At 29.1% G+C, this 27,030-nt stretch overlaps 1 protein-coding gene and 2 long non-coding RNA genes across 4 annotated transcripts in view; 1 reads left to right on the top strand and 2 right to left on the bottom strand.

Annotated features, from left to right (window-relative positions):
* Positions 1-631: 631 nt before the first annotated feature.
* On the bottom strand, positions 632-8,410 carry LOC100568501. The gene is made up of 2 exons (XR_510724.2): positions 7,895-8,410; positions 632-1,069 (listed from the first exon to the last, which is right to left on the bottom strand). It is a non-coding gene; the product is annotated as an uncharacterized LOC100568501 (long non-coding RNA).
* An 80-nt stretch (positions 8,411-8,490) lies between these two features.
* Positions 8,491-9,483, top strand: LOC115033881. The gene is made up of 3 exons (XR_003839216.1): positions 8,491-8,719; positions 8,808-9,017; positions 9,078-9,483. It is a non-coding gene; the product is annotated as an uncharacterized LOC115033881 (long non-coding RNA).
* An 11,291-nt stretch (positions 9,484-20,774) lies between these two features.
* LOC115033880 overlaps positions 20,775-27,030 on the bottom strand; it is an 11,321-nt gene continuing 5,065 nt past the window's right edge. For both annotated transcript variants that reach the window (XM_029488561.1, XM_029488560.1), the window contains exons 2-8: positions 24,834-25,554; positions 24,107-24,479; positions 22,826-22,927; positions 21,809-21,946; positions 21,548-21,631; positions 21,331-21,487; positions 20,775-21,219 (exon numbers count right to left, since the gene is read on the bottom strand). In XM_029488561.1, the coding sequence (XP_029344421.1) occupies positions 21,123-21,219; positions 21,331-21,487; positions 21,548-21,631; positions 21,809-21,946; positions 22,826-22,927; positions 24,107-24,479; positions 24,834-25,460 (1,578 nt within the window). In that variant the 5' untranslated portion in view covers positions 25,461-25,554 and the 3' untranslated portion in view covers positions 20,775-21,122. The remainder of the gene's footprint in view (positions 21,220-21,330; positions 21,488-21,547; positions 21,632-21,808; positions 21,947-22,825; positions 22,928-24,106; positions 24,480-24,833; positions 25,555-27,030) is intronic.

Genomic DNA, 27,030 nt, shown 5'->3' with positions numbered 1-27,030 from the left:
AGAAATTTTCACATGGGCTCCTTATTATCAAGTTGCGCCACTGATATATACTATAATATAGTGTTGTCTAAGGTCTCTATAAATAATAAGATAAGCTATAAATTATACTAAAGTATAACCATAGTCGTCAATCGTTATCGACCATTTCGACCAAATAAATATTACCATTTAGTTTGCAATAAATAAACGAAAATAAAATTATAATGGTATTCAGTATATTGACAAAACTGTCAAAATTCAACAGCTCGATAGATCATAATATGACAAAATATTACATCATAGCGCATATTACATAATGTAAGCAAAGACAAAATATAAAGCTAATGGGGGGGGGGGGATCTGACTCCCACGCCCCCCTGTCTACGCCACTGCTTCGCTCAGAATATAAAAAATGGTCATGGGGGGATTCAATCCCTCCATATCACCCGTGTCACCCATGTATAATATTATATAGGTAGTTAGATCCCTAATACTGAAATATAAGCTTATATAGGTTACCCAATTTAATAAAGTCACCTAAACAAAAATAATTATTAAATTCGGGACTTTTTTTACCTTTCTTTTTTTCGTCAGACTTTTTCGGAGTACTTTTGGGTAGAATACTAAATAGCTAAATACGTTTAAAAATAAATACACACACATATTTTTATATTTATTCAAAAAATTAGACACATTTTGTAAAATAGTTTCTAATTATTTTATTTACAATTTTAATATAATAAGAACACACGATAGCGCTGTTTAACAGTGCAATTAAGTATATAATACAATATATTATAATAATAGTATACAAAATAATAATACATAATATCTAATATTAAAAAAAAATATATTATTAATTATCACAAAGCTTACAATTATAAGTAGTTTGGAAAACAACATCCGCAACAGCAAACAAAGTCCAGGAGTTTTTTTACCGAGTCACAAAACCCTTTGGGTGGATTGGGTATCATCACTGTGATGGTCTCTTCCGAAAAATGTACGTGTTTTTTACCATCATTCTTTCGAATGGCGAACGCTGAGTCATCTTCAATGTCTACCACTGTTACGTCTTCGTTTTCTGTACTGTCTGTAACAATGAAAACACAATTAAAAGAATATATTGATGACTCGAAGACCGCACTTCCGCATAGAGCTCGTCATAAAAATCAAAAGTTTGAAACAAAACGCTCGAATACGCATTAGACATCTGAAAATATTCAAACCGGACTAGCTAGCTATATACCACTACCAATTGAGTTAAGAAAACGTCAACAATCATACATATTAATATATTATAGTTATCGAGTTCAATGGCAAATGGAAGTTTTTATAATCCGGTACCTGCAGCATGTATATATAATGAAAAGGAAACTACTATATACATATTATTAACATAACGTTTAAATCCTCGTTAATATTATATGTCTTCAGCAACATACTTACTGAATTACATATATATTTCATAGATATATATTATGTATTTAATAGGTTTTGCAAATCAAATAATGAGTTTTAAATATTGTATGATCCAGATTTAACTAAAACAATGTTGAGCAGTAAAACAAAGCTAAAATGTACAGTAGGTAGGTACTTATTATGATTTATTTGTTTATTTATTAAGCCAATATTTGCAAGAGCAAACCAGCAAAATGTTAAGATCTGTATGTAGGTATGATGTATGTGTATCTTTTATAATATACTTATTGTGTGCCTTTAGGTACAGATTGTATATTTCTTGTGAAAATAAAACTATATTTATAACAAGAATAGTAAAGTCTGCACACGACGGCCATCGAGCGCTAGTTCTGATTTTTATTTTATTCGTATTTAATTTCCGCAGTTCGAGCCAATCGACACGGTTCACGACTTTAATCTTATACTACCTGGCCGTTTTTTAAATTAGGCAAAGGTAGGGTTAAAAGTATGAAATATTTCACATGAAATGTTCACTTTGAAATATTTCAAACTTTAAATTTTCACCTTTCTTGAAATTTTGAAAAATATATTTTTTTAACTTGTGTTTTTTGATATGCTTCATACCAGATCATGATATACAGAATATATTATAGATAATTAGTTTGCAATTTGTATAATGTACTTTGTAATAAATATTTCTATAGTAATTTTCATTAACACTTAATTAAGTAGAGGTGCTTACTGTACTTTGTACTATAGTTTTAAATTAAATTTTTTTTTTTTATCTTTCTTTAAAATAAAATATTTTATGAAAGTTTCGTGAAATATTTCAAAAAATAAATATCAGAACCCTATGGGAAGGTGATATGAAAATGACAACTTGTTTCGGAAATTGAAAAAAGTATGACAATAACATTTTTTTCATAAAACAATCGACAAACCTCTATTTTTCCCCCGAATCGTAAAATGGAATTTCTGTATTGTACTGTACCGGGCAAAGGAAAGGAAGCAATGATCAACAAATTTTCAAATTTCCTGTCATAAACGTAAATATACACGCGAATTGACAAGTATAGGTATCTACTTATCAAACGATAACTTTGCACCAGTTACTGAAAATAATATCATAATTGCAGAATTATAGATACCTAATTTTGACATTTCGTGTTGCTGATTGTTAGAGTGTTTTATAATATATATCCATTTAAACTTAGTGTTTCAATTATTGCAAAATTACCAACGCCGATATAAATAATTTGAATGGTGTGCGGTAGGTAGCGGAATTTAATATTTTATTACATAATATATTGTATATTATACAATTTGTGTTACACTTACATAGATTTTATGTTAGATTCTGACGCTTTGTTTATCACCATAGAAACGAATAAAAAATTATAATATTTTAATATTAATTCAACTTAGGTATATGATAAAATAAATAATAACAAAATATAAAATATCCAGACTGACAAACAGTCTCCGCTCAGAATCGTTTTTCTCATACAATGATATTATATCATTGAATTAAAGTCTAATACAATCCATTATACAATGACCCACTTGTAATCTACTGTACAGCGGAGCGACATCCACTTACCTGCTTATATTTAATTTGATTATTCATTATACTCGTGGGTGGCTTGGACTGGGTCAACCATCAACCAGATAACTAACAAGATAAAGAAGCACTATAAATGATATTTAAATACGAACCATTTAAGCAACAGGTTTACAATATTGGATACGACGGTCTTCGCATATCTATATAAATAGTTCAAACAAATATTGTATGAGCTTATTTAATGCGTTGTCTGTATAAGTACATTATGAAATTGATATGCAAACGATATTATTATCAAGTCAAACAAAAATAGTAATACGTATATACTTTTGTATTATAAGTAAAAGTTTATGATTTAATGTTTTATTAGTAAAATATAGTGGGTTCATATTATTCATGATATTAGATCTACCTACTCTATGTCGGAAACTATGATTTTTGATGTGAAACTGTTCTAATTACAACTCACAACTCCAAGTAAAGTTGTGACTTGCGAGTGTCATATTCAAACGAATGTGATATTCTATTTGAAAAGTAACATCATGTTGAATAGAATTTATAATATGTTTAAATAATATTATATATAACATAAATATTATTTTTAAATTATTCTAATAGTATATCGTATTTATTATTACTAATAATTTATTAGATGTATCTATAATATTTTTGAACAAACAAGGGTAGTATATTTTGCAACAGTTTTTTTTCTAAATATTATATTCAATATTATTATTCTCAAGAAATAACATATTTTGTTTACTAATGGTATTTCTGTTCGAGTAGGTATAGCTATATTAAAATACAAATTTTTGATAAGAAAATAAGGGCCTGCTTTAATATTTTACTTAGATTGTTAAAATAAAAGGATGATGATGGGAATTATGATGATAAAGGAGGAGAAGTAGCTATTCAAACAATAACTCACTTCACTGTAATAGATTCCTTTACTACGTCCATTTCATGGGCAGAAGAGAACGGAGTAGTGCATGTGATATTTTGGTGCTTAAACGACTACAAGAAAAAGTATTAAAAGTATCATTTCAAACAAAAAACCAAAAAAAAAATAATAATTTTTTTAAAGCTGTCTCATTAAAATATTAATTAAATATAACCATGTAAGTACGTATTAGTATTTATATTTTATAATAATTACAATAAATAAATAGTAAATAATAATATATATTATATAATAATAATAATAATTAATTTTTTATATGTATCAGTAAAAATGTAAAATACAAAAAGTAAAAATGCATTTTTATGTGAACCCCCGGTAATTCATCGTTTTTGTTAAGCCGGCAGTAGCGTGGTCAGTAGCGTGGTATATGTGTCGGATTACCGAGATTGTACTGTATTTTATTTTAGAAAATTTATAATAATGATGAGATTTTTTAATATTATATACTTTTTTATTTAAATATTTTGGTATTTTGAAATACAAAACCAATATACATAGATACATATATTTATTTAGAATGAAATACCTACATGTTTTATTTAAAAAAAAAAAAAACTGATATTATTTATTAATATACTTAAAACAGTGGTACTTATATATAAAGTTAATTCAAGTTTTCAAGCATTGTAGGTACACAAAATTTCAAAATACTTTGATTTAAATATTATTCACTATACAGCACATAATGCCACATTATAATATTTTATAGTATTTTATACAGATATAAAAACAATAATGTAATCTTCAACTAATAATTACATATCAATTATTGTATTTTTATATAAAACAATATAAAATGTTAGTTTTGTAATTATTATAATAGTTATAAGTTTATAACCTATATTGGATATTAATGTTACTGAATATAATATATCATATTTTACAACTGCGTTAGGTAACCTAATATGATAATATATTATATTCATTCCAAATTTGTACGTACCAACAGCAGCCTATCTAGCAATAGTTTAGACCATTGAACAAGAAAGTTATTTTTGTTTTTTTACGTAGAAGTTAACGCGTGACAAAAGATATATAATACAAAAAACCACGATGCCATACCTATTGTAATCATTTTTAGCGGACATGGAAATTATTGATGTCGATGATTAAACCCAGCACCATTATTATTGTTCCTATGTATGACATAATATCTATGGATTTGCGATAAGGATACTCTTTTGACCATGAAACTGGCTATAGTATATTCAAAACGATTCAACACGCGACATATTCGTATAGGTAGTAATTTGTTTTCTATAATAAGCCTCAAATACGGTCTCCAATATGCGTGTGTTGTGTACAAAATATATAATTACATAAACAGGACATTAGTATTCGTAACCTGCAGGATCGCGAGCTTGGTATTTTAACATGACATTGCACATTTTAATTTAAAAATGAATTTTAATTGCTCTTAAAGTTTTAAAACATCGTTTCAGACGATGATGGCACACATGTTATTTTTTACTAAATCGTCTAAACTTTGAATTCAACTTTGGCATTGGGATAGGTTTCATTGTAAATAATCAATTTTTCAACTGTAATAACAAAGCAATACCAATAATACCATCGTATTAATTACTAAATAGTAAATTCACAATGAAACGACAAGAAACCAATATTTTTAGCCCATTTAGTTAGGTACAAAATATTAGGCCATTTATTATGACGTATCAATCAATCAAACATCAATACGACTATACATTGTTGCGTGACTGTGGACATATAAATTGATTGACGCGCAATTTTTAAATTTAAAAATCCGGAATTTAGGTATAGTACCTATAGGTATATAGGTATATATATATATATAGCTAGAGTAAAGCGATAGGATTTTTGAAAAATGGTAAAAGCACAAACTATATCAATATGGTTGTCATCACAAGCACATCAATAATAATTCTAACAATCTTTGCATGTCGATATTCTATATACCTGACATTTTTACGTCAATAGATAATAATAATACAGTTGAAAAATAAGTTTGACTTCACTTCTTTGTTTATAAGATTTATTCAGATATTTTGTTACAAAATCTCAAAGCATAAAAATAACAGTAAGTATATAAATTATAAATAAATGTAAAATATATAATAAAAATTACTACTATGGTTTATGACAATATTACCTAAACTATATTAAACAATATAATATTATCACGTTCGGTACCGTTTTTGAAACAATATATATGTCATATAGATAACTGCCCAGTGTACTAGACCTAAAGCTTAAGTGGTGCTAAAATAGTTATGCACACCCCTCTGCGTCAAAAATAACCCAAAGCTTCATATAAAAAATGTTTAAAGTAAAGTTTAGGAACTATTGAATTGAATTTTATTTATAAATCCTCTCAACATTATTTGTGTGTATTGTAAAAATGTTCCTTTACAGACTATACAATCATTAGATGAAAAATAAAAAAATATATAAAAAATACTATTGTTCATTTTACAAAAGTATTTATTTACTTTTATTTTTTAATAAACTTCAAATACACATATAACCATACTAATACAATATTAGGTGCCCAAATAAGTAAATTAAATAACAAACACATCAAGTACCAATTTATGAATTCAAAACTATATTTCTTGCTTTTATACTGTACAGCCTACCTATTTATCTAAAACTAATAGTTTTTGAATTATTCGTAATGTCTCATTCAATAGTTAAAATATACAAATCAATTAACCGTTGTTGTAACGTCTTATTCTCAAATTTTGATTCAAAGCATAGGTACCTACTGGAAATCAGCGTTCGTGTATCGCTGGAAGAGTGGAAACTCAACAGGAACGTGTTAGAAAATTGGAAGTAATTTATACAAGTTAGGGAAAACCTATTTTTGTATGGTATTCTCCAAGCATAATGTTCACTGTAAGAATCATTATTATTAGGTATTATCAAACAATTCTTCAAATCTAAAATAAAATATATCAAAACATAAATGATAAAATGATGAATTTGTGCAATTGGAAAACATAATAATATGAAAATTGAATATCTATATGTAACAATTAAAAATTGTGGCACGACATTTCGGAGTAGCTAATTCTGATTCTGAAGGTGCTAATTAATACCTTCGATCATCCCCCTAAATTTCATCTATTGATCATGTAATATATTATAGATATGTTCGTTATAATATTACATATTATTATTTATTATATACAAATATAACTCTAAACCAATAATCCAATGTTTTTTTAATACCTAAGGCCCCCTTATTTATCTCAACTCAAACACTACATACAATTCTAAAATAAATACAGTATTAAAAAGTGTTATTAAGTCCTATAGGTATACATTATAGGAAATTAACTATATATAATAGTATAATAATAATATAACTATAACTTTATAACTATATTTACTACGCAATATCCGATCCAAATCAATGCCCGGTAGTCCTCCCAAAACACTTAAAAGTAAATCGTGACTTTCTCCCCGTCTAACTTAACCGTATCCTGAACTCAAGTGTGTCGTCAGTAGATGGCTTCTCTACTAAACACACATATTTAAACTAAATAAACCTAAAATAAGTGTATTATACGACAATAATTGTATAATTGCTAAACCCCATGAAAAAAATTAAATATTAGAATACAGTGATTGGCGATTTTGAATCTGTACGATTATAATTTGTTTATTTTGAAAACCATACAATCTGTACCATATAGTATTTGTTATTTCTATCGGAGTAGCCTCGGCGTTTTAAAAAATCTCAAATTCTAACAGCATTTTGGCGCCACGTATATTATTTTTACGTGATACATGAAATGTTATTTTTACTGTTACGTTGACAAAATATAATATTATCGTTCGTACACCACGGTTGTTTAGAACTCGTACCGCAGTATAACATAAAAATACATTAACTCATAATATCATCAGATAAGTGTGATTACGCGAGAAAACAAAAAAAAAATACCTAATAACGAATTGAGATTATTTAGAAAAAAATTGTTTACCTGTACTTTTTGTTTTGGGCGGCGTACCCGGCGGCGTCATCACGTTTATCCCCCGGGGTCACTCATGTTCCCCTACACGTATATAGCTACGCCATTCCGCGGTGATGTCCGTCACGGTTAAACGTTTTTGCATGAATGAACGACAATCGCTTTTTAGCATTAACAGCACACTATACACGCACACGGACGACACGGGCAGACGCGCGCGCGTTCGCCCAAATGTATTAAAAAATATAACCGTTGTATTTGCGGGGTTTCCTAGGAAAGGCTAAATCGATATGGTGTGGAAAAAAAAGCAGACAGTGGAAGACGAGGAGAGAATATAGGGCCGCTGTGAATGTAAATTTTCACCGAATTCAATGCGTTACATCGGCAAACTATGCATATAAGCACACGTGACACACATATACGCTATACGTATGCATAATATGTATGTATAGGTACGCACTGCAAACGACCGCACACAGACACCTGACCCGACAATAGGCCGGGTGATCATTAATTTCACCAACGACGACGACGACGACGACGACAAACATTAATATCGACGACGATGCATTGCACACGTCGACCCCACCAAAAGTATAGCGGCTGGTATTCCATTATAATTTACACTAAAAAATAAAATAAAATAAAGCCATTGTCTGTAGTTGCAGTGTAGGTAGGTTTTGTGCGAACTCACCTCCACAACAACTGTGCGGCGGCGGCGGCGTCGTCAGATAGGGATGGTACGACGATACATTGACATATATACATGTACAGGAGCAGAAGAACTAAAGCAGTGGGAAAGTGTGAAAAAAAATTAATACACCAAACGTATGTTAGGTACTATTATTATTATTAGTATCATTACTATTATTATTATTATTATTATTATTATTATCATTATTATATTACTTATATTATATTATAGGTATCACGCGCGCGTACGACGCTATGTGACGGGTATATATATACAGGTAGGCATTGTGGAAGTGTGGTATAGTGATGTTTGCAGGGAATACGACGACGTGACCTGAACAGAAATCAGAAAATTATGTTTGGATTACTTACACAATTTTGTGACTTCCCCGAGAACCGAAGGTTAAGTTAAAATCAACGCTGCATAATGTATAATATAGAGGTATTAAAATATGCGTTGTGTATAATATATATATACTATATAGTGACCACTATTAAATAGGTATATACCGTATACCATGCCAGAACTAATGGGTGTATCGTGTATGCGCATCGGAGAGCTGAACAGTTGACAGGCGAATTATATCCTCATTTGCGGTCGATATTTATTTTTTTTGTTTTGCTCGGACTTTAAAAAGATTCTTATTGGGTAATTATCAAAATAGTTATCACGCCGATAATAGTACTTCCTAATACTTAATTATTTCACTGCATAGTTATTAGTTGGCACATTTTCTATTACATGAGACTATTATTGTGGCAAGGACATAATTTATTTTAAAAGTAAAAACAAATAATTGTAAAATAACTAAACTATAATATTATTATCTTCGGGCATTTAAAAACATACCATGATGTGAATAACCCCAATGTAATATATTATTATATAATGCCATATAAATTACACATTACGAATTAATATTATTATATTTTTTTTATCAAATGCACTATATAATATTATTGTTTTAATATGAAATAGCATGTATTAATTTTATAGTAAAACTAAAAATAACATTTCATTTTTTATGCAATATTGTAAATAATTTATTTTTATCATTAATTAAATTCATAACTCTAAAATATAATAGTTTTTATAACTAATTAATAATTATGAATGAATGTATATATTATATAGATTACACTGTGAGCATATAAATAAAAACTATGAGGTTTTATTTAATTATACGCATATATAGATACCATTTTCAAGGTTTTCGTATATTTTTAAACAGCCGTGTTTATTGATTCATCTAATAGTAAGTACCTACCTACTATATAGTATATTATACATATATTCATTTTGCCGACTTTTTTTATACAAAACTACGAATATCATATAAAAACAATTCCGCTGACCATATAAATGAAATTGTTTAAAACGCTCAAGTAGGTACGAGTAAATTGGTTAAAAGATATTTATGAAAATAACTCCATATCATTCAATTATTATTTCTAATTTTAGAGATTTGGAGCTATCGGTCTCTAAAGGATTTATTACAATCTTTGGTAGCTATTATACTTGCATGTACGCGTTAACGCGTGTACCCATTGCTGGTTAGAAATAAAGGGTTCTATCGTTTTAATTTAAAATAATTTAGGAGAGTGATTTTAATATTTAACCAACGACATATTTTTTTTGGTTTCAAAATAATTTATTGCAATTTAAATATTCATTAAGTTCAATTGACGTACATTGATGTACCTAGTGATCTTAGAAATGTCATAAAAAAATAAAAACAAAAACAAATTTATTTCTGTTAAGATTGAAAAGGTTTTTTTTATAGAATCTTTTTGTTCTACTTATGAAAAAATCCTCCTAAATGAAAACTTTTTATATTAATTTGTTTGATCAGTGTGCCCACTGCCCAACATTTAGATAAAAATAATGTCATATGTTTGATAGGTACGCCAACGTTACATTATTTATTTTACTTAAATTAATTTTGGTCTTAATTTACAAAGGTTTAAATTTTTCATATAACAATACAATTACAGTGAATAACATCGAGTATCGACGACGATTTAATACCTATATAGTAAATATAAAAATAGTATGAATGAATAAGCTAAACCCCTAGCTCAAACGTTACTTAGAAACGACTATTATATATTTCAAAATAAGATTTATTAATTATTGTGTATGACAGGGGTCGCCAACCTTTTACAACAAGTGAGCTACATTAAACATTTTAAGTATCTGGTGATCGACCACTATTTATTTAGGTAGGTATATTATTTATATTATAACATGCAGCATAATAATAAATTGTAGGTAGCTTCAGCTGTATCTAATAATATTCTTCTTTTCTTATTTCTCCATCAGAAAAAATTAGGTACTTTTTGATCGCTAATACATTCTACTTTGTATACAATCCATAAAAGTGTAAGTATTACATTACGTGTATTATATATTGGGATAATTAATCTTTAAAACTGTATTCCTCTAAATGAGGGGTGGATATCCAAAACATACCTACTATTGCCAAAATACTGATTTTCTGTATCTTAAAATTTTCAATAAAAACAAACCTTTTACAACCAGACAAATCAATTTGAAAAAAGGTTTTTTTTAAATTATTTAATAGTTTATTATTTATATTTAAAACACAATTCAAATATGTTAAATATTCCAGAGTCTTAATTTAATTTAAAACTTAATTACAATTTTTTAAATAAAATTTTAGTATGTTTTAAATAACATTTTTACTTACCTATATATAGGTATACGTATAACACGGGTAAAAGTACGCTTTGGCATAACATAAAAAAAGTACGTTTTGGAAATAGTTCATTTTGATATAGTTAATGATTTGTTAATTTATTATTGTTTCTATTTTTTTAAAATGGGCAATAGTACGTTTTGGCGTAAAACTGGAAAAAGTACATTTTGATTTTCTAAATATCATTTTTATGTATGGAAAAGGTTCGTTTTGAATTAACCAGTCATTTTGAATCACAGATTTGACCAAGAAATAGTACGCTTTGATCTATTCTGATGACACCAATCGATTTATCGATATTTTTTCGATAAGAATCGAGACCTACCTCAATTTTGGCTATAGTACGTTTTGGATTTCCACCCCTCATTAATATCGACTAGTTGGCGACCCCTGCAGGTGTATGGGTATGATAAATATATATATATATATATATGTATAATACAATCTTTCCCGATTCATATAATTATGTAGTTTATAGTAAAATTACCTATATTATAGTATTATTATAATTTTGGAAGCATCATTATACATTATATAAAGAACGTTTTCATTCTAAACAATTTTGGACTATTATTAGGCTGAACTTTTTTTTCTAAATTGTGTATTTAGTTTGAAAAGGTATAACTAATACCAGGTTTAATTTCCTAAATAATGAAATAAAACCTTTTTTACTTTTATTTTCTTAAATGGCCATATCAAACTCATTTTTAGCTAAAATGTATAAAAACGCCAATTTTTAAAAAAGTTGGATTTAGAACCCTTTAGATAAAAAGGTAGGTACCTATCTAAATAATAACTAAATTACAAGAACGACCAATTCATCTAGTTGAATTTAATTAGATTTATAAGCTAACTAATTATTTTGATAAATAAAGTTAATTATCGTATCATTGGCTTAATATACATTTTAAAAAACAAAATTATTTTTTTTTTTAGAAATAGAGACTGGAAGTGGTTTGATTATATTATGTAACGATTCAAAGATTTTAAAAATGCATTAAAAAATGTTTTGAAGTGTATCACCAATTAAATCTAAATCCGGACACAGAATTTAATTCTGCGTAAGTACCTATTGATTTTCCTGAAGAAAATTTTCATGGAATTTTAGCTGGTTTTATCGATTTAAAAATACTTGGATAATATTCATCAAAAATTGACAATGATGGATATTTTGAGTTAAATTTTTCACTAAGCTAGAATAGTTAAATATCTCAAATATGTTATATAGGTTTTTGTTTTTTTAAAAAATATAATTTATGTTTTTGGACTGGATAGGTATACCACATTTTTTCTCTGACGGTTACAGTATAGCCATGGTATAGCATATGGCAATTGGCAACCAAATTATAACAAAATTAAATTTAAAGTTATAATCTAACTTAGAAACTTAGAAATAATATAATTTAGTTATAATATAGCAACCAACAAAAAAATGTACACATGCAAATGTTGAATTTTTTTATTGTAATTGGATTTTTTGTAAGATTTTTGTACTTGCATAGTTATATAGTCGTATTCAATGGTTTTTCGTTCAGAAAATAATATCAATTCTCGTCGTGTTCCACTAACTAAAATTTTAACTATAGATATTTACAATACGTTCTCATTTACAAGTACCTGTATTCCTCCAATATTTTATCTATATAGTTTAAATATGGAATTATAAAAGTGTTAGCTTTATTACCATTATCAGTGGTGGATAGGTAGTATATTAATGCTACAGGAAAGTATTTGAAGGGGCCCCCAAACTGAAAAAAAAATTTGGTCACTTCGCTCGCATTAGATATTCAATCCAACACCTTTACCTATAAATAAAACGTATTTTTAATTTGACTGGGAAACGGAATATGAAGAAAATGCTTTTTTAGTTGCAAACTTTTTTTAAAAAATTTCACGTAAGGTCGTGCAAATTCGTACAAATTCCGTACTAAATATCGGCCAAAAAAAATTTCAAAAACATAATTTGGGGGGTTAGGGAAACATACCAGGATATTTCGGTCTTCGATTAACGATAAAAATTAAAAATACTATGTTAAAGATCCGTAAGCAAATTCTTAACTTGTCGTATTATTACCATATAATATATTGTTAAAAATAACTGTAGGTAAGTAATAATAATTACAAAAAAATGAATAGTTTTAAATTTAAACTATTCCTATTTGGTGAATATTTTATTCTGCAAAAAAAACAATGTATAGACCTGAGTGGGCCCCCCAACATAAACATAGATGGGGCCCGCAGAGAAAACCCTATTTCCCTATGGGCCTATCCACCCTTGAGCATTATCATGTAAATATCTAGCATTTAAACATATTATATAACATAGTAACCAGTAACACATTTGATATTAATTATAATTAAGACAAATATGTACTAATATATAATGTATATACATATTATGTGTTATATGTTTTATGGGAAAGAGAGGTATAGAGTTGGTCAAATAATAAAAGGTCTGAAATATTGAAAAAAATATATATATTTATTTATATCCCTACGAACCTATTTAATTAGTCAGTTTTTTTTTTTTTGAAAAACAAATTTCAAGTTGTGCTGTAAACCTTAAATGTAGAAAGAATAAAATCTTAATTGTCTACGTGCTAAGCATACCTACGCCATTAGCTCAGAGCATACAATATTTAGCAGTATAATATAAATATATAGCAGTAAAACTGTACTAATTATTTTAGAAATTAACGTTAAAGCTGAAAAATAAATTGCATCTCAAAAATATGTCAGCGCACTATTTTTTTCTCTGTCTGATCAACGTACAATATAGCAAATTAGCGTTCAGCAGAACGAACCTTGTGTTTTTAGTTTTAGTATTATATAGCGAATTGACCATTGTCAAACTATTAAAAGTGTTTGCTTTCACAATGTTTTAATTTTCATTTTAATGCTCTTTTACCACTTTAAAGTTTAGAACCGTAAAAAATCCAATGTACAAACACAGATAATGTTTTTAACTTTAAGTTAGATGACCACATTTCGCGTTCCATCACCACGCCCAGCATTCCAGTGTGTTTACAACAGTATTCACAACAACGCTTATTTATAGCTTTTTTTTTTATCTTACCTAAGCTTTTTTGAAAGTTTTAGGGCTGGTTGCACAAAACTATATTGGTTCAATAAATAGTTATTGGTCCAATAAGTTGAGTTATTGAATCGATAAAAATTAAAATACGTTGCACAAAGTTATTGACCAATAAGTTATCGACCATTAGTCACTATTGATCCATAAATTTATAGGCCCGATTTTGGTCCAATAAGTTTTATTGGTTCAATAAAATAAAATTAATGAAACCTTATCAACATATCTTCTGTTATCAACATATTTATATTATCACAGAACAATATTATCAAAATATTAATGAACCATAACCTTAAATAATTGAACCACTCTGAACCATTATAGTATGTGGCTCAAAATATAATAATATAAGAAATGATTTGTGCAACGATTTTTAATATTTATCTATCAATAAAATATTTTACCAAACCGATAAAACCTATAGAGCCAATAAGTTATAGGATCAATAAATTTTTTTTGTGCAACCGGCCCTAAATGTTCTTTTGCTTTTAACTTTTATTCAAACACAAAAATGAATTAATGAATTTGTATAATTAGTAAATAAAACAAGGACATCGCAGTGCCATACTTCCGCAGGTAATTAATCGAATAATGCACACGTTTAATAATTCTGATGAAGATAATTATTGCATTATTTTAAGTACAGTTTATATAAAATTGTATCAAACTGTTTTAGTCGATAAGTTATTTCAAACAACGTTAAATGCATATTACGATTGCCTTATATTTAATTTTAAAACATTAAACTACCACAATCCACGCATGTAATATATCGTATTCAATACGATTATAGTTAATGATAGGTTTTTGTTTGAAAACTTAAATTATTTTATCATAAAATGCCAGAGAAATATATAAAAACATAATTTAATAACACTACCAAATATTCACGAAAGTATGAAAAAAAGTGAATGTCGCTTTACTGTACAAATGGGTGGTATTAAATTTCAAATCTTTATATACGAAAAATGATTCTGAGCGGAGCATAGAGCGCAACTAGACGTCAAAAAACATTAAAGACCCTTTTGCACCGCCCCTAGTTGGGCCATTGGAGCGGAGACGGTTCGTCAGTGTGAATATTTTCTATTATATTTATATTGTTATTATTACTTATTATTAACGCGATAGCCGTTAAATTGAATTAATATTATAAAATTGCAAAAAAAATAATTCAAATCGTTATTCTGGGTTAAATAATATGTAATTTCATCAAAATTTGAACATAAAAAAAATTATTAAAAAAAACTGTGTTTTTATATTATTGAGATATTTTGGTTACAGAATAACATAGGTAATTACGAGTTACGTGGAACCTTGTTTTAAATTTTCAATCCTTATAGCTATAAAAGTTGGACGATTTATACATTTTTAACTACAAAATTATTTTTAAATTTTAAATTTGACAAATGTTGTCAATAATCGAACTTTAAGTACTTATAAAAAATAATTGTTTCTATGTATTTTTGATATTTTCAACTACTATTGTAACAATATTTTTTCTGTTCTAAAAGGTGATGAGTGATGACAGACACAAAAAAATAAAAATAAAAATAAAAATAAAAAAAAACATACATCATTGTAAAATCAATACATTTATCGCTCCGCTCAGAATCTAAAAGGTGGCTTTTCAGCTGAACAGTGCAATATGTTTATTTTTAAATTTTATTCAGCAAGATTATTAATATGTTATGTTATTGTCTGAGTAAACGTATTAAAATGTCTACTCAGATATAGGTTTATTTTGACTCTATATAATATTGTTTATCAAAACTCACTGATCATAATTATTATTCAATTCAAGATACTTGGAGACGAAGATGAAGACGACAATTTTGACGTACCATACGCCCACCGGGTACACGACACGAGGCGTGGTGAATCAAATATGAAATAATAATCATACAAACCCCTATCCCAACAGGAAGCGACTGTTATTCGGTTGTAGCTGCTCTTCATTATCCGTTAATATCGTCTGGTCGATGCCCATGGATACGCAGGACGGCTCCTCTCTGTCCGTTTTCGTGGGCTTGGTGTTACCCTTAGATCATATACAATGTATTGTTTTATTATTGTATATGATCTAAGGTGTTACCAGAACCATGACTGTCTCCCTGAATCCATGGAACAGACCTTCGTCTCCCCCATGAACGGCGTAGCGTCGCCAGGCGTATCTTCTATGCAGTCACTATACACACGGTGACGTCTCAACGACGGCCGCGCTACAGTCTGCGTCCACGGTTCAGGAGACCGTCGCCTTACCCGTGGACGGCAGATGTCACCGGGTCCTTCCTCTACCGTTCCGGTCCACTTCCAAATCCCTTGCTTCCACTCGAAATCAGTCACCTTAGAGTATAAGGTGTATTTATGTAACCTCCTACAGGTGTCGTCTCCACCAGGACTTACCACTGCTGGTCATTCCAGGCGTACTCATCCGGGAATTCCTCTAGCTGAGAGATCGGCGCCGTTGACGTTACGATTTCTCGTCGTCATGTTCATCAAGTGTCCCACAATGCGGAATGACTACAACAGGGATCTGCCACTCAAAGCATTTTTCCTTTTGGTTTCCACTCTTTTTCTATGAGATCTCAGGTCTTAACCAGTTTTTGCACCACCGCTACTGCATTTGCATCAGCTTTCACATCATCACCGTTAAATCGTAAGTATTATTAGAGTTAGACTTGGGTACTATAATAGTCTACCCCTACTGGAATAACCTAGTCTCGTTTGTAAATGGGCGTTCAAATATAGTCTATGTAATATATTATTCGAGTATAAAATACTAAACAGCCAATATAGGTATAATAATATAGGTAAATGTTGTAAACATTTTAATTTAATTTAAAATTGGCAAATTACAGGAGGGGCTAAACAAAATATAGGGACTCTTGCTTTACTCCGGGGTTCCACTTACAGATTTTGTGTTTGGGCCCTGGGTGAGAATTTTCACACTTTTAATTTTTGCCCTTATTTATTACAATATGGTAAATTTAATTAAATGGTAAAACACCTAATATTTTTTTATGTACAATATTATTGTTTACTATACTTCTTAAAATTAATGTTATAACTTCATTAGATATCACGTTTGGACCCGATTAGTTTTGAAATGTTTCATATCTAGTTGCATAAACCATCACTTACAATTTAATAAATCAATATAGTGATTTGTCACTTGTCAGTTATATTATACTCTCATTTTGTGGGCCGTGATTCATTTTGTATTAATTATATTATAGGTACTTTCCACTATCGTAGACTACCTATTGAGTATAATAATTAATCGATATCGGCAGAGAATATAAACTTCATAAACATCTGAAATATTAATTTAATGGATGATAATAAGTGTTAGTATTATGTTTAAGTTTGTGTTCATTTTAAACAATTCTACCCGCAGTAACCAGTAACCACACCATGTTGTACAGGCGTCCGACTCAATAGGTAAGTACCTACCGGCTACCTACTAGCATTCAAATATTGAAATTGATATAGCTTATATAGTGTTTGATTTTGACAAACAAATTCTATTATTTTTAATAGGTAGTTTAGAAAAAAATTAACATATTTTGTCATCTACACTTCTGTTCCGATTTGTAAATCCCGGAAGTAATAACGATTATATACGTCAGACATAAAATAATTTTAACCACTGTGTTTTTTAAATATAATATAATGTACCCATTATACTACTATAATGTATTATTTATTGTGTAAATATATACTGCGAAATGAATAAAGCAATAAAAATATAATCACCGGTACTGTTGTACATAAAAACATTTCTACAAAATATTTTTTAAATATATCTAAAATGTCATTACATCTAATATGATTTTATAACTGGGTTATTATAGATTATCGTAAAAAAACATTTTAATATTAATTTATTATTCGTATTATTAATGATACCTACCTAGGTACCTAAATAGTATTCACTTGATCCGATTTTTGCATGACAGTTCAAAGAAACCTTAAAACATTGTATAAAGTCATTAACTTTACAATTTCCAACTCCACAGTTCGTTATTCCTGAGTTAGATACTTATTTACCATACCCCAACCAAGATAAACGTGTACTTGCATTTTGTGTCACAGTAAAATAGAAAAAATACCTCTTAAGATTTTTCTAAGTCAAAAAGTATAATAAAATATCTCCAAATATTGAGATAAAAAATAAAAATAAAACATAATATTCATATATTAATATGATTTACAGGTACCCAGTACCCAGTCCTGTAAAGTATTTAAGTAAAAGTATTTGAGTAAAAGTATTCATATACTTTTTTAAGTATTGAATAACTGTTTAAATACTTTCAGCATGAAGTATTTTGAATGGTATTTTAAATACTTTTTTTTGTATTAAATACTTTTTGGTATTGAATACTTTGGTTTATACATTTTATTTTTATTCGAAATAATTGGTTGGAAAAATATTATTGTCAACTACAATAATGGAATAATAATTTTATTTAATATTCTCTATTTCTGTGTTAGCCGAAGCCCAAAGGTTTGTGAAAACCAGATTTCTAAAAAAAGTTATTGAATATTGAATAACAATATTCCCTTTGAAACTATAAGATAACTATTAGATTACCTACTACCTACGTGTTTATATTACGATAATTAGAAACCCACTTTAAAAACCAAAAGTATTTGAAAAGTATTTGAGTAGTATTTGAAATACTTAACAATTAAAGTATTTGAGTAGTATCTTAAATACTTAAAAAAAAAATGTATTTGAGTATTTACTCAAGTACTTTTTAAAAGTATTCTTTACAGGACTGCCAGTACCCACATATATATTATTATTACAAATATATTACCTATCTATATATTATGTACCAAAAATATTATGTATAATATACATGACTCCCATAAACTAACTTTTATATTTTCCTGCCATTGATTTTAATCAAAAATGTGTTGAAAATGCTTTAATATCTATTGTATCATAATTTTACATTATTGAATTTACATTCAAAGTTATTTGGATTCAAGATTATCCATGAGCTTTATTTTGTGTGAACGGCATGTAAATACTTGGAATACAGAGTTGGTATAAATGCTTACAATATCATCTAAGTATACATATATTCTGATTACCTATATCAGTGGTGGCCAAACTTTTTTTAACTCGGGCCATAAAAAAAAAAAAAATTTACCGCGGGCCATAATTTTTTTTTTTACTTTTAAGTCATCAGAATTTTAGGTATAGGTATATAATTTTACGTAAATGTAAAATATTATATTTCTTTCGCGGGCCAGATATTAAATGATGGCGGGCCGGATTTGGCCCGCGGGCCGTAGTTGGCCACCACTGACCTATATGAATTATAGGTATGGATGCTACAAGCAGTACTTACAACACAATATAGCATAAATGTTCGACTATTAAATTCAAACATGACAAAAAAAAAATGTGTACCGTAACCATACGGTAGACATGATTTTATTTTGGGTAAGGTAATATATAGGTACTATAGTCTATAAAGTCTAAACACAATTGTTCATTGTCTTCAATTTCCAACTAAATTGAATATAATATTTTTGTAATTTAGTTATAATTAATACGTTGTATAGCAGTAACACGTATTTAATTGCAATTTAATTTTTTTTTTTTTTTGTCACCAAAGATTATGATATGATTCTACTTAGGTAGGTACTTAAAAAAAATTTGATATAATCCAGACCCCGTGGACCCTTCTCCTGGATATTATGTGCTCGATCGAAATGAAAATATTTAAATAATTTATTTACAAGTGTGTATCTATAACTATATAACGATCCCCCCCCCCCATTTAAAAGGTCATATAAATAATAGAGTACATTTTACAGATGACTGTAGTGTTGTGTAAGGAAAATTACACTTTAAGATTCAATTGTAAAACTTAAATAATAAACAATGCCTATATATTGTATATATAATAGTATTGTCAATTATTTGTCATGAATATGCATGCGTATATATCTAACTTAGACTGTAATAATGCACTTTAAACCTTCAAATGTCAATGTATAAATAAATATAATAATATAATAAATTATTATTATCATCATTATAGTAATAATATTGACATATACTGTCCACACTTAGAACTATAATTCAGGGCCAGGAAATCAATGCGGTTGGGCAAAAATATATTTTTTTTCAACAATTGAATAAGATATTTTCAGAAAAGTGTAAAATAATTTGACTTGTTTTTTATTTTTATTTTTTAAATCACTCCTCATTCTTTGGCAATTCTGTTCATCTAGATCTATTTTATTGTATGACAAATTACATGAAATCTACGTTTTATGTAAATCCTTGATCACTGTACCTATATGTTTTTCATATACGTTAATTGTATAAGTAGGTAAAATAGGTAATTGAATTTAAACATTATGGTTATGGTATACAAATCACGGATGTATCATAATGTAAATGCATTTTTCATAAACTGTTCAGCAATTAGTTTTCACAAACGCCTTAACATATTTAAAAATGATACAAAATATTAATATCTTAAAAATAATGACGTATAAATAGGAGTACAAAAAATAAAAACGCCTTATCGGTGAATAATATTGGCCATTTTGCTTATTTGCATCGCTTAATCCGTGTGCCGTTTAAAATAGGTACTTTATTGTCCAACATTCAACACCATATAATAGCCTCGAAATCATGAAAGGCTGTGTTTGTCTGCTTAATGAGATTATTTAATCAATGTTTTGTGAGGATAACCTGATGTCCAAACTATCTCTTTTTGCAGTGTTCGTCCGAATTTTCCACCCCGCTTCTGGCCATCGACTCTTTTACTCGCCGTTCCTTTAGATGTTCGTTGTACATCCATCTATTAAAATTTAATTCAACATGCGAATAGGTGAATGTATATTACGACGAATTTATCATATTATTGTGCATGATAATATTATAACCTACATCACTTGTACGATATACTTACAGGAATATAATCGCTGCTGGAGCCGTTAACAAGCCACCGAGTAAAAAAAACGCTCCAGGAAATGTCTTTAATGTGTGTTTGTACACAGAACTGTACATAGGTCCATAAATCAATGGTACCAAAGCTTCACAAACGCCAAATATTGAATTCACCTTGCCTGAAATATTTTCAGTACGATTAACACGATAATTTGTGATTTAAAACTGCCCATGCCTACCTAACTCATCGGACGGCACGAGCTTGGAAATAATTGATCTCATAGCAATAAACGATGTACCGTTTATGATTTCCACAAGTGGTGCTGTGAACATAATATGACAAGTATTACATAATACATCATTAGACTATAGTGAATTTTATAAATTAAACATTTTCCTACGTTTTGTAGATTATTCATAGTAAATATTCTATGATTAAATAAAAATAAATACACTAATCTAGATATTCAATTACAAGTATTATAATTTATATAACTCACCTAAGTAAAATATGAAAGCAGTAGGGGCAAACGCATAAACAAATCCTGCTAATATTTTGCTCATACACGACATTACTCCAATTAAGGCGTCGTCGATTCCCAACTTGTGACTGAACACACCAACTGAAAACATCGTACCTAAATAATGAAAATAAAAATTATAGTCAAAACTATACAGTAATTATTAACACCACAAAACCAATAATCCGTTGGTAAATTATTACAAACATATTATACGGTGGTGTTAAGTATTTGAGTTAAGGTAAATAGGTATATTGTAAGTATATTGTATCTAAATACTAGAAGTGTCTAGAAGTATTTCACTGTATTTGAGTGAATTTTAATTGTATTCCTAGTAATGCATCTGTGGAGAAAAAATATTATTTAGTGTTGCTGCGCAGTTCAGCTTTAATTTAAAGAAAAAAAAAACTATTAATATAAATGATATTCATTTTGAGCAAGCCATATTTTTAAAACGTAATCAGCATTTATATGATTAAATACATAAATTATCATTTAAATAATTTATATTAAATAATAAAACTTTCATAATAAAATGAGTTCACCTTGATAACTATTTAAAAATGTTAACTATCACTTACTACAGTGGAACCTAGGTATCTCAAACTCCGTACATAGAAGTTTCTGTGTATCGAATTTTTTTTGCAGCTCTAATTCATTCACATAATATTATTTTAAATTACCTCGGTAACTTGAAGTTTCGAAATGTCAAATTAATTTTTTTGGTTTCTTGAGGCTTCGAGATACCGAGGTTCTACTGTATTTTGTAAATAATTTAAATTTAGTTGATATAACCCGCATTCAGAACTTTATTTATATTTAAAATTAGTAAAAGTATGAAAAAACCCGTATCTGCAACCGTATCGTACCTAATTATTAACATAACAATATAGTATTTGATAAAAATAAATAGTATTTAAAATACTCTTTTAAAAGTTTTGAGTACCTGATACTTTAATACATTACAAAAATAGTATTTTTTATAACACTGCAAACCTATAAGATTGGTAACCATAGCATATGTGGAAAACAAACTGAAGTCAATTTCATTCCAATTGAATTTTAATCGTGTAAACATGTACATCATTGACATTTCCCCTAAAAATAAAAAAATCCATTAAATCGAGTTGGATACTGTATTACAATCACAATATCTCACAGTTGTATTCAGTTTGATTATATGAAGTAATAAAATACATATGGACAGTATTATCAGGGTCCCACAAGGGGGGGGGGGGGCTGTTGGACCTGGAGTTCAGATGCCTAGCTACTTTAGGAGCCAGTTGAAATGAATTTGTAATTTTTGAAATTTTGATTGGAATACTCATTTTATATTAAGTAATATTTTATAGGGTCTGCAAAAAAATTTAGTACAGGAGCTCAAAATTTGATGAGGGGGTTCTGGATATTATTAATATTTAATGGTATAATAATAATTAATAACTGCAATAATAAGTTATGTAAAATTTCATGTTATGTTATTTATACAAAATAAAGTTAGTACTTAAGAGTTAAGAAAAATTCTCATAACACACCAACACATAAACGTAACGTTTATCATAGGCCGTTATAATAAATTATTCGTACATATTAGAGGTTGTGAGGGGTAGTAGCCTATAATAAGTGTAGATTTTTACAGTACCTAATTCAACGAATTGAAATGTAGTGATAGTGTTTTTCCAACAATATATTCTTTGTTAAAATATAATACGCATAAAATGTATTTAATGTAGGTATCTACGTTGAAAAAAAATCTAAAGGAGTAGTATAATGACTGTAATATTTATTTTATTTTATTAACAATATACTTGCACGCTAAACAGCAGTTATAAAGGGGCAGAAAACTAATTGAGTTACTTCGATTTTTAAATTCAACAGATGGTTATGTCTGTACGAGTTGGTGTGACTGGAGATAACGAAAAGGAGCTGCAGATTGAGGGTACCTAGTGTACGATGGAACTGTAAAGAGGATTCTCGAGAGAAGATCTAGTGTATCCAAAGACCCATTTAAAAGAATATTAATTAATCGTTGGTCAGCTTCGAGGCGTCGCGAGGATAGAGTTTATACGTGGGGGACTTAATTGACAGGAGAGAAGTCGTTAATTTATAATATATAATGAATATAGTTAGATTATAAAGCGTCAATGTATATTAATTTCTAACATAATAATATATAAAGTATAATATTTATTATACGTTGAATTTAAATTATGTAACATTCTATGATATTTAAAAATATTTGATAAAATAAATGTATTTATATTTTAATTTACGAACCATACAAAGGACCCATTACGACAATGACGACAACTAACAAGGAAATGATCCTTAACCTTCTGTTGTGCTGTCCTTCCTTGAACGTCACTCGAATGGCCTCCTTGATATTGCTCAGGCTAAAAAAATCTTCGATCAAATAAAAACAAGACATGGACTTTGGTGGTTCTTTGCTTTCTAAACATGTCTCTGGTTTTGGTTCTTTGATAAATATCCAGCCGTATGAAATCGTAAATGCGTACATCACTATGGCTATGGTGTACACACCGTAAAATCCTAGTCCTCGGAACAATACACCCGACAATGCGGTGCCGATGGGGACGGCTACGGAGTAAAAAACGTTCGCTATTCCAATCCTTAGCGTACGGTATTTTACCTGAAAAGCCAACGAAAATTAGACACTGTTGGGAAAAATCTGTATAAATCTGTAAATCGAAAACGTATTTATTTCAATTTTGTACACCGGACAATGTTAATATTTGTTTAACGCTTGACATATGTTAAAACTATTATACAAAGCTTTAATTTTTTTTTTACTCAGCTAGGAATTAACATATTCACCAATTCCCAAATATTTCAACCGCGCAGTATCGTTATTTAAAAAAGAATACACGATAAGATTGGATTCTGTTAGAAAGTCGTGGACAATAGTTGTATAACCATACAATAATTATCAACGTATCGAATCGACTATATAGTCGCGATGTCCACCTTTGGTTTTTGAACTCACCGAAGATACGTCACCTATGTAACTGAATATGGCCATGACCATCGTCATCCAGCCACCGGTCATGGCTGGAGGCAGGCACTCGACCAGGCCGACCACTTCCACGGGCAGCTCGTAAAAGTAATAAGTACAGACGAGCAGCCCCACGCTGGTCAGCAGCTCGCCCACGATGGGCACCAACATGCACGGTTTGCGCTTGTGGTTCCGGTCGCTCCACGACCCGATGAATATGATCAACACCATCGGTATGCTGCTCTGTACGATCGTCTTCCATATGATCATGTCGGTCACCAGCTCCTGGACCATGACCTCCTCCCTGGCGTAGTCGTCCGAGTTCCGGTTGTCCAGCGCCGAGCACGTGCTGTTGGGTAGCTTCAGGTTCACCCGGCACGCCTTCTGAAGGTTCAAGTTCTGCGTGCACAGCCCCGTCAGAACGCTGGTCATGATGTAACACCCGAACATGGGCTCGATTGTGCAGTGATCGAAGATGAACTTGAACTTGGACACGACGCTCATGGTCTGCCACGCCTCGGCATTTTCGTCGGGTGGTGCGGCGGATGTTTGTGGTGGCTCGCACTTTGTCTCGGCTGCGGTCTCGTCGTGCGAGGCTGTTTTCGATTCGTCGATCATCTTAATGTATTATTATTGTTATGGCCGTTGACTTTATTATAGTCCAACACTATACCAGCCAGTTGAAAACGACGACTTCAACTTGGCATACTTTCTAAAACCATATACAATTTTAAATCACATATGCAATCAAATGAAATTCAAATTTTAAAATTATTGTATTTTTTTAATCGGATCGCATTAATATTTAACGTTTAAATAATAAAGATATAATACAACATAATATCGTGCAGGAACGTATGACATTCATAATATTCTTAAATAGACATTTAGCTGTCCATTCTATCCACCATCATAAGCACATTGTAAATGTAACGTTCGTGCAACCAAAACTGTAGACGTTTATTAATAACATTTAATATAAAGAATATTTAACAATTTAATTTTAATGACATTTTGATATTAGAAATTCAAAATAAAATTTGATCGAATTATTTATTTAAAATATTTATTCCCCGATACCTTGGTTCAGAATAGGTATTGATAAAAATAAGGACTATAGAAACCACAGATAATGTTCACATCTTTAAATTTTATATATGAGGTCAATCAACTTTAATAACCTATAGAGGCCATAGTTTTGGTTCTATACTTCTACGGATATTAAATTTGTTATGCTGCGACACAACATATAAAGGGAACATCCTTTTAATAATTATTATATCAAGCCAATTTTGAAATTTGAATGCTCAAAATGTATTCGTAGGTATATATTTCTGTGAGATTTTTTTTATTTGTCAGGATAATAATATACTTATTATTACTTACATTATAAGTTAGGACTTTCTTCAAATACGTTTGTAAATTTATTTTAACTGTTTTAACTTCACCTGTTTAATTATGATTTTTATATAACAATACATACACAATAATTTAAACTTTAAAGTATTCTAGATTTTACCGCTGTAATAATAAGTCTTTATGTTTAAAATGTTTAAATACTATAAATTGAAAATTTAAATAATGATACAAATGAAATAATGATGGTGTTATTGAGTATTGTTTGATCCCACCTACCTACATCATATTGAAAATAGTATATGAATGCATATTTTTTCAAAACCAGCCCAGATACTTGGCTATAATCTCTCTCTCTCTCTCTCTCTCTCCCTATCCGTGTGTACCTCTCACTCTCTCCTTCTCTTCATATTATTCTTACATATAGGTACCAACTATAAAACCTAACTTGACCTACCGTATAAGAGTAGCGTTTAACCGGTTTAAAGAGCGTTACAGAAATTGGGTGTGCCACTTGGCGCTTAGTGTTTTAAAATTGAAAGCTATAATAAATCATTACATTCAAAAAACTATTCTGATTTTACCAAAAAAAAACTACGTTTTATCAAAAGCTTCATAAAAATTAAAATACATGCAATTCAAACGAATACCTTATTTTTTAAGAGGATGTTAGCTCACTATTCGTTTTCTCTCTCTGGCCCACGCGCAACATAGACAAAACGCGTTTACGCAAAATCATTTTTTCTATGCGTTTAAGTAATCTAGTAAAGTCACCCATTACAAAAAAGATAGAGAATAATATTTTTAAAGGAATGACATCGATTTTATATTT

Source organism: Acyrthosiphon pisum, chromosome A1, assembly GCF_005508785.2.
Source record: "Acyrthosiphon pisum isolate AL4f chromosome A1, pea_aphid_22Mar2018_4r6ur, whole genome shotgun sequence".
Classification (NCBI taxonomy): Eukaryota; Metazoa; Arthropoda; class Insecta; order Hemiptera; family Aphididae; genus Acyrthosiphon; species Acyrthosiphon pisum.
This window is presented reverse-complemented; position numbering and strand designations above follow the sequence as displayed.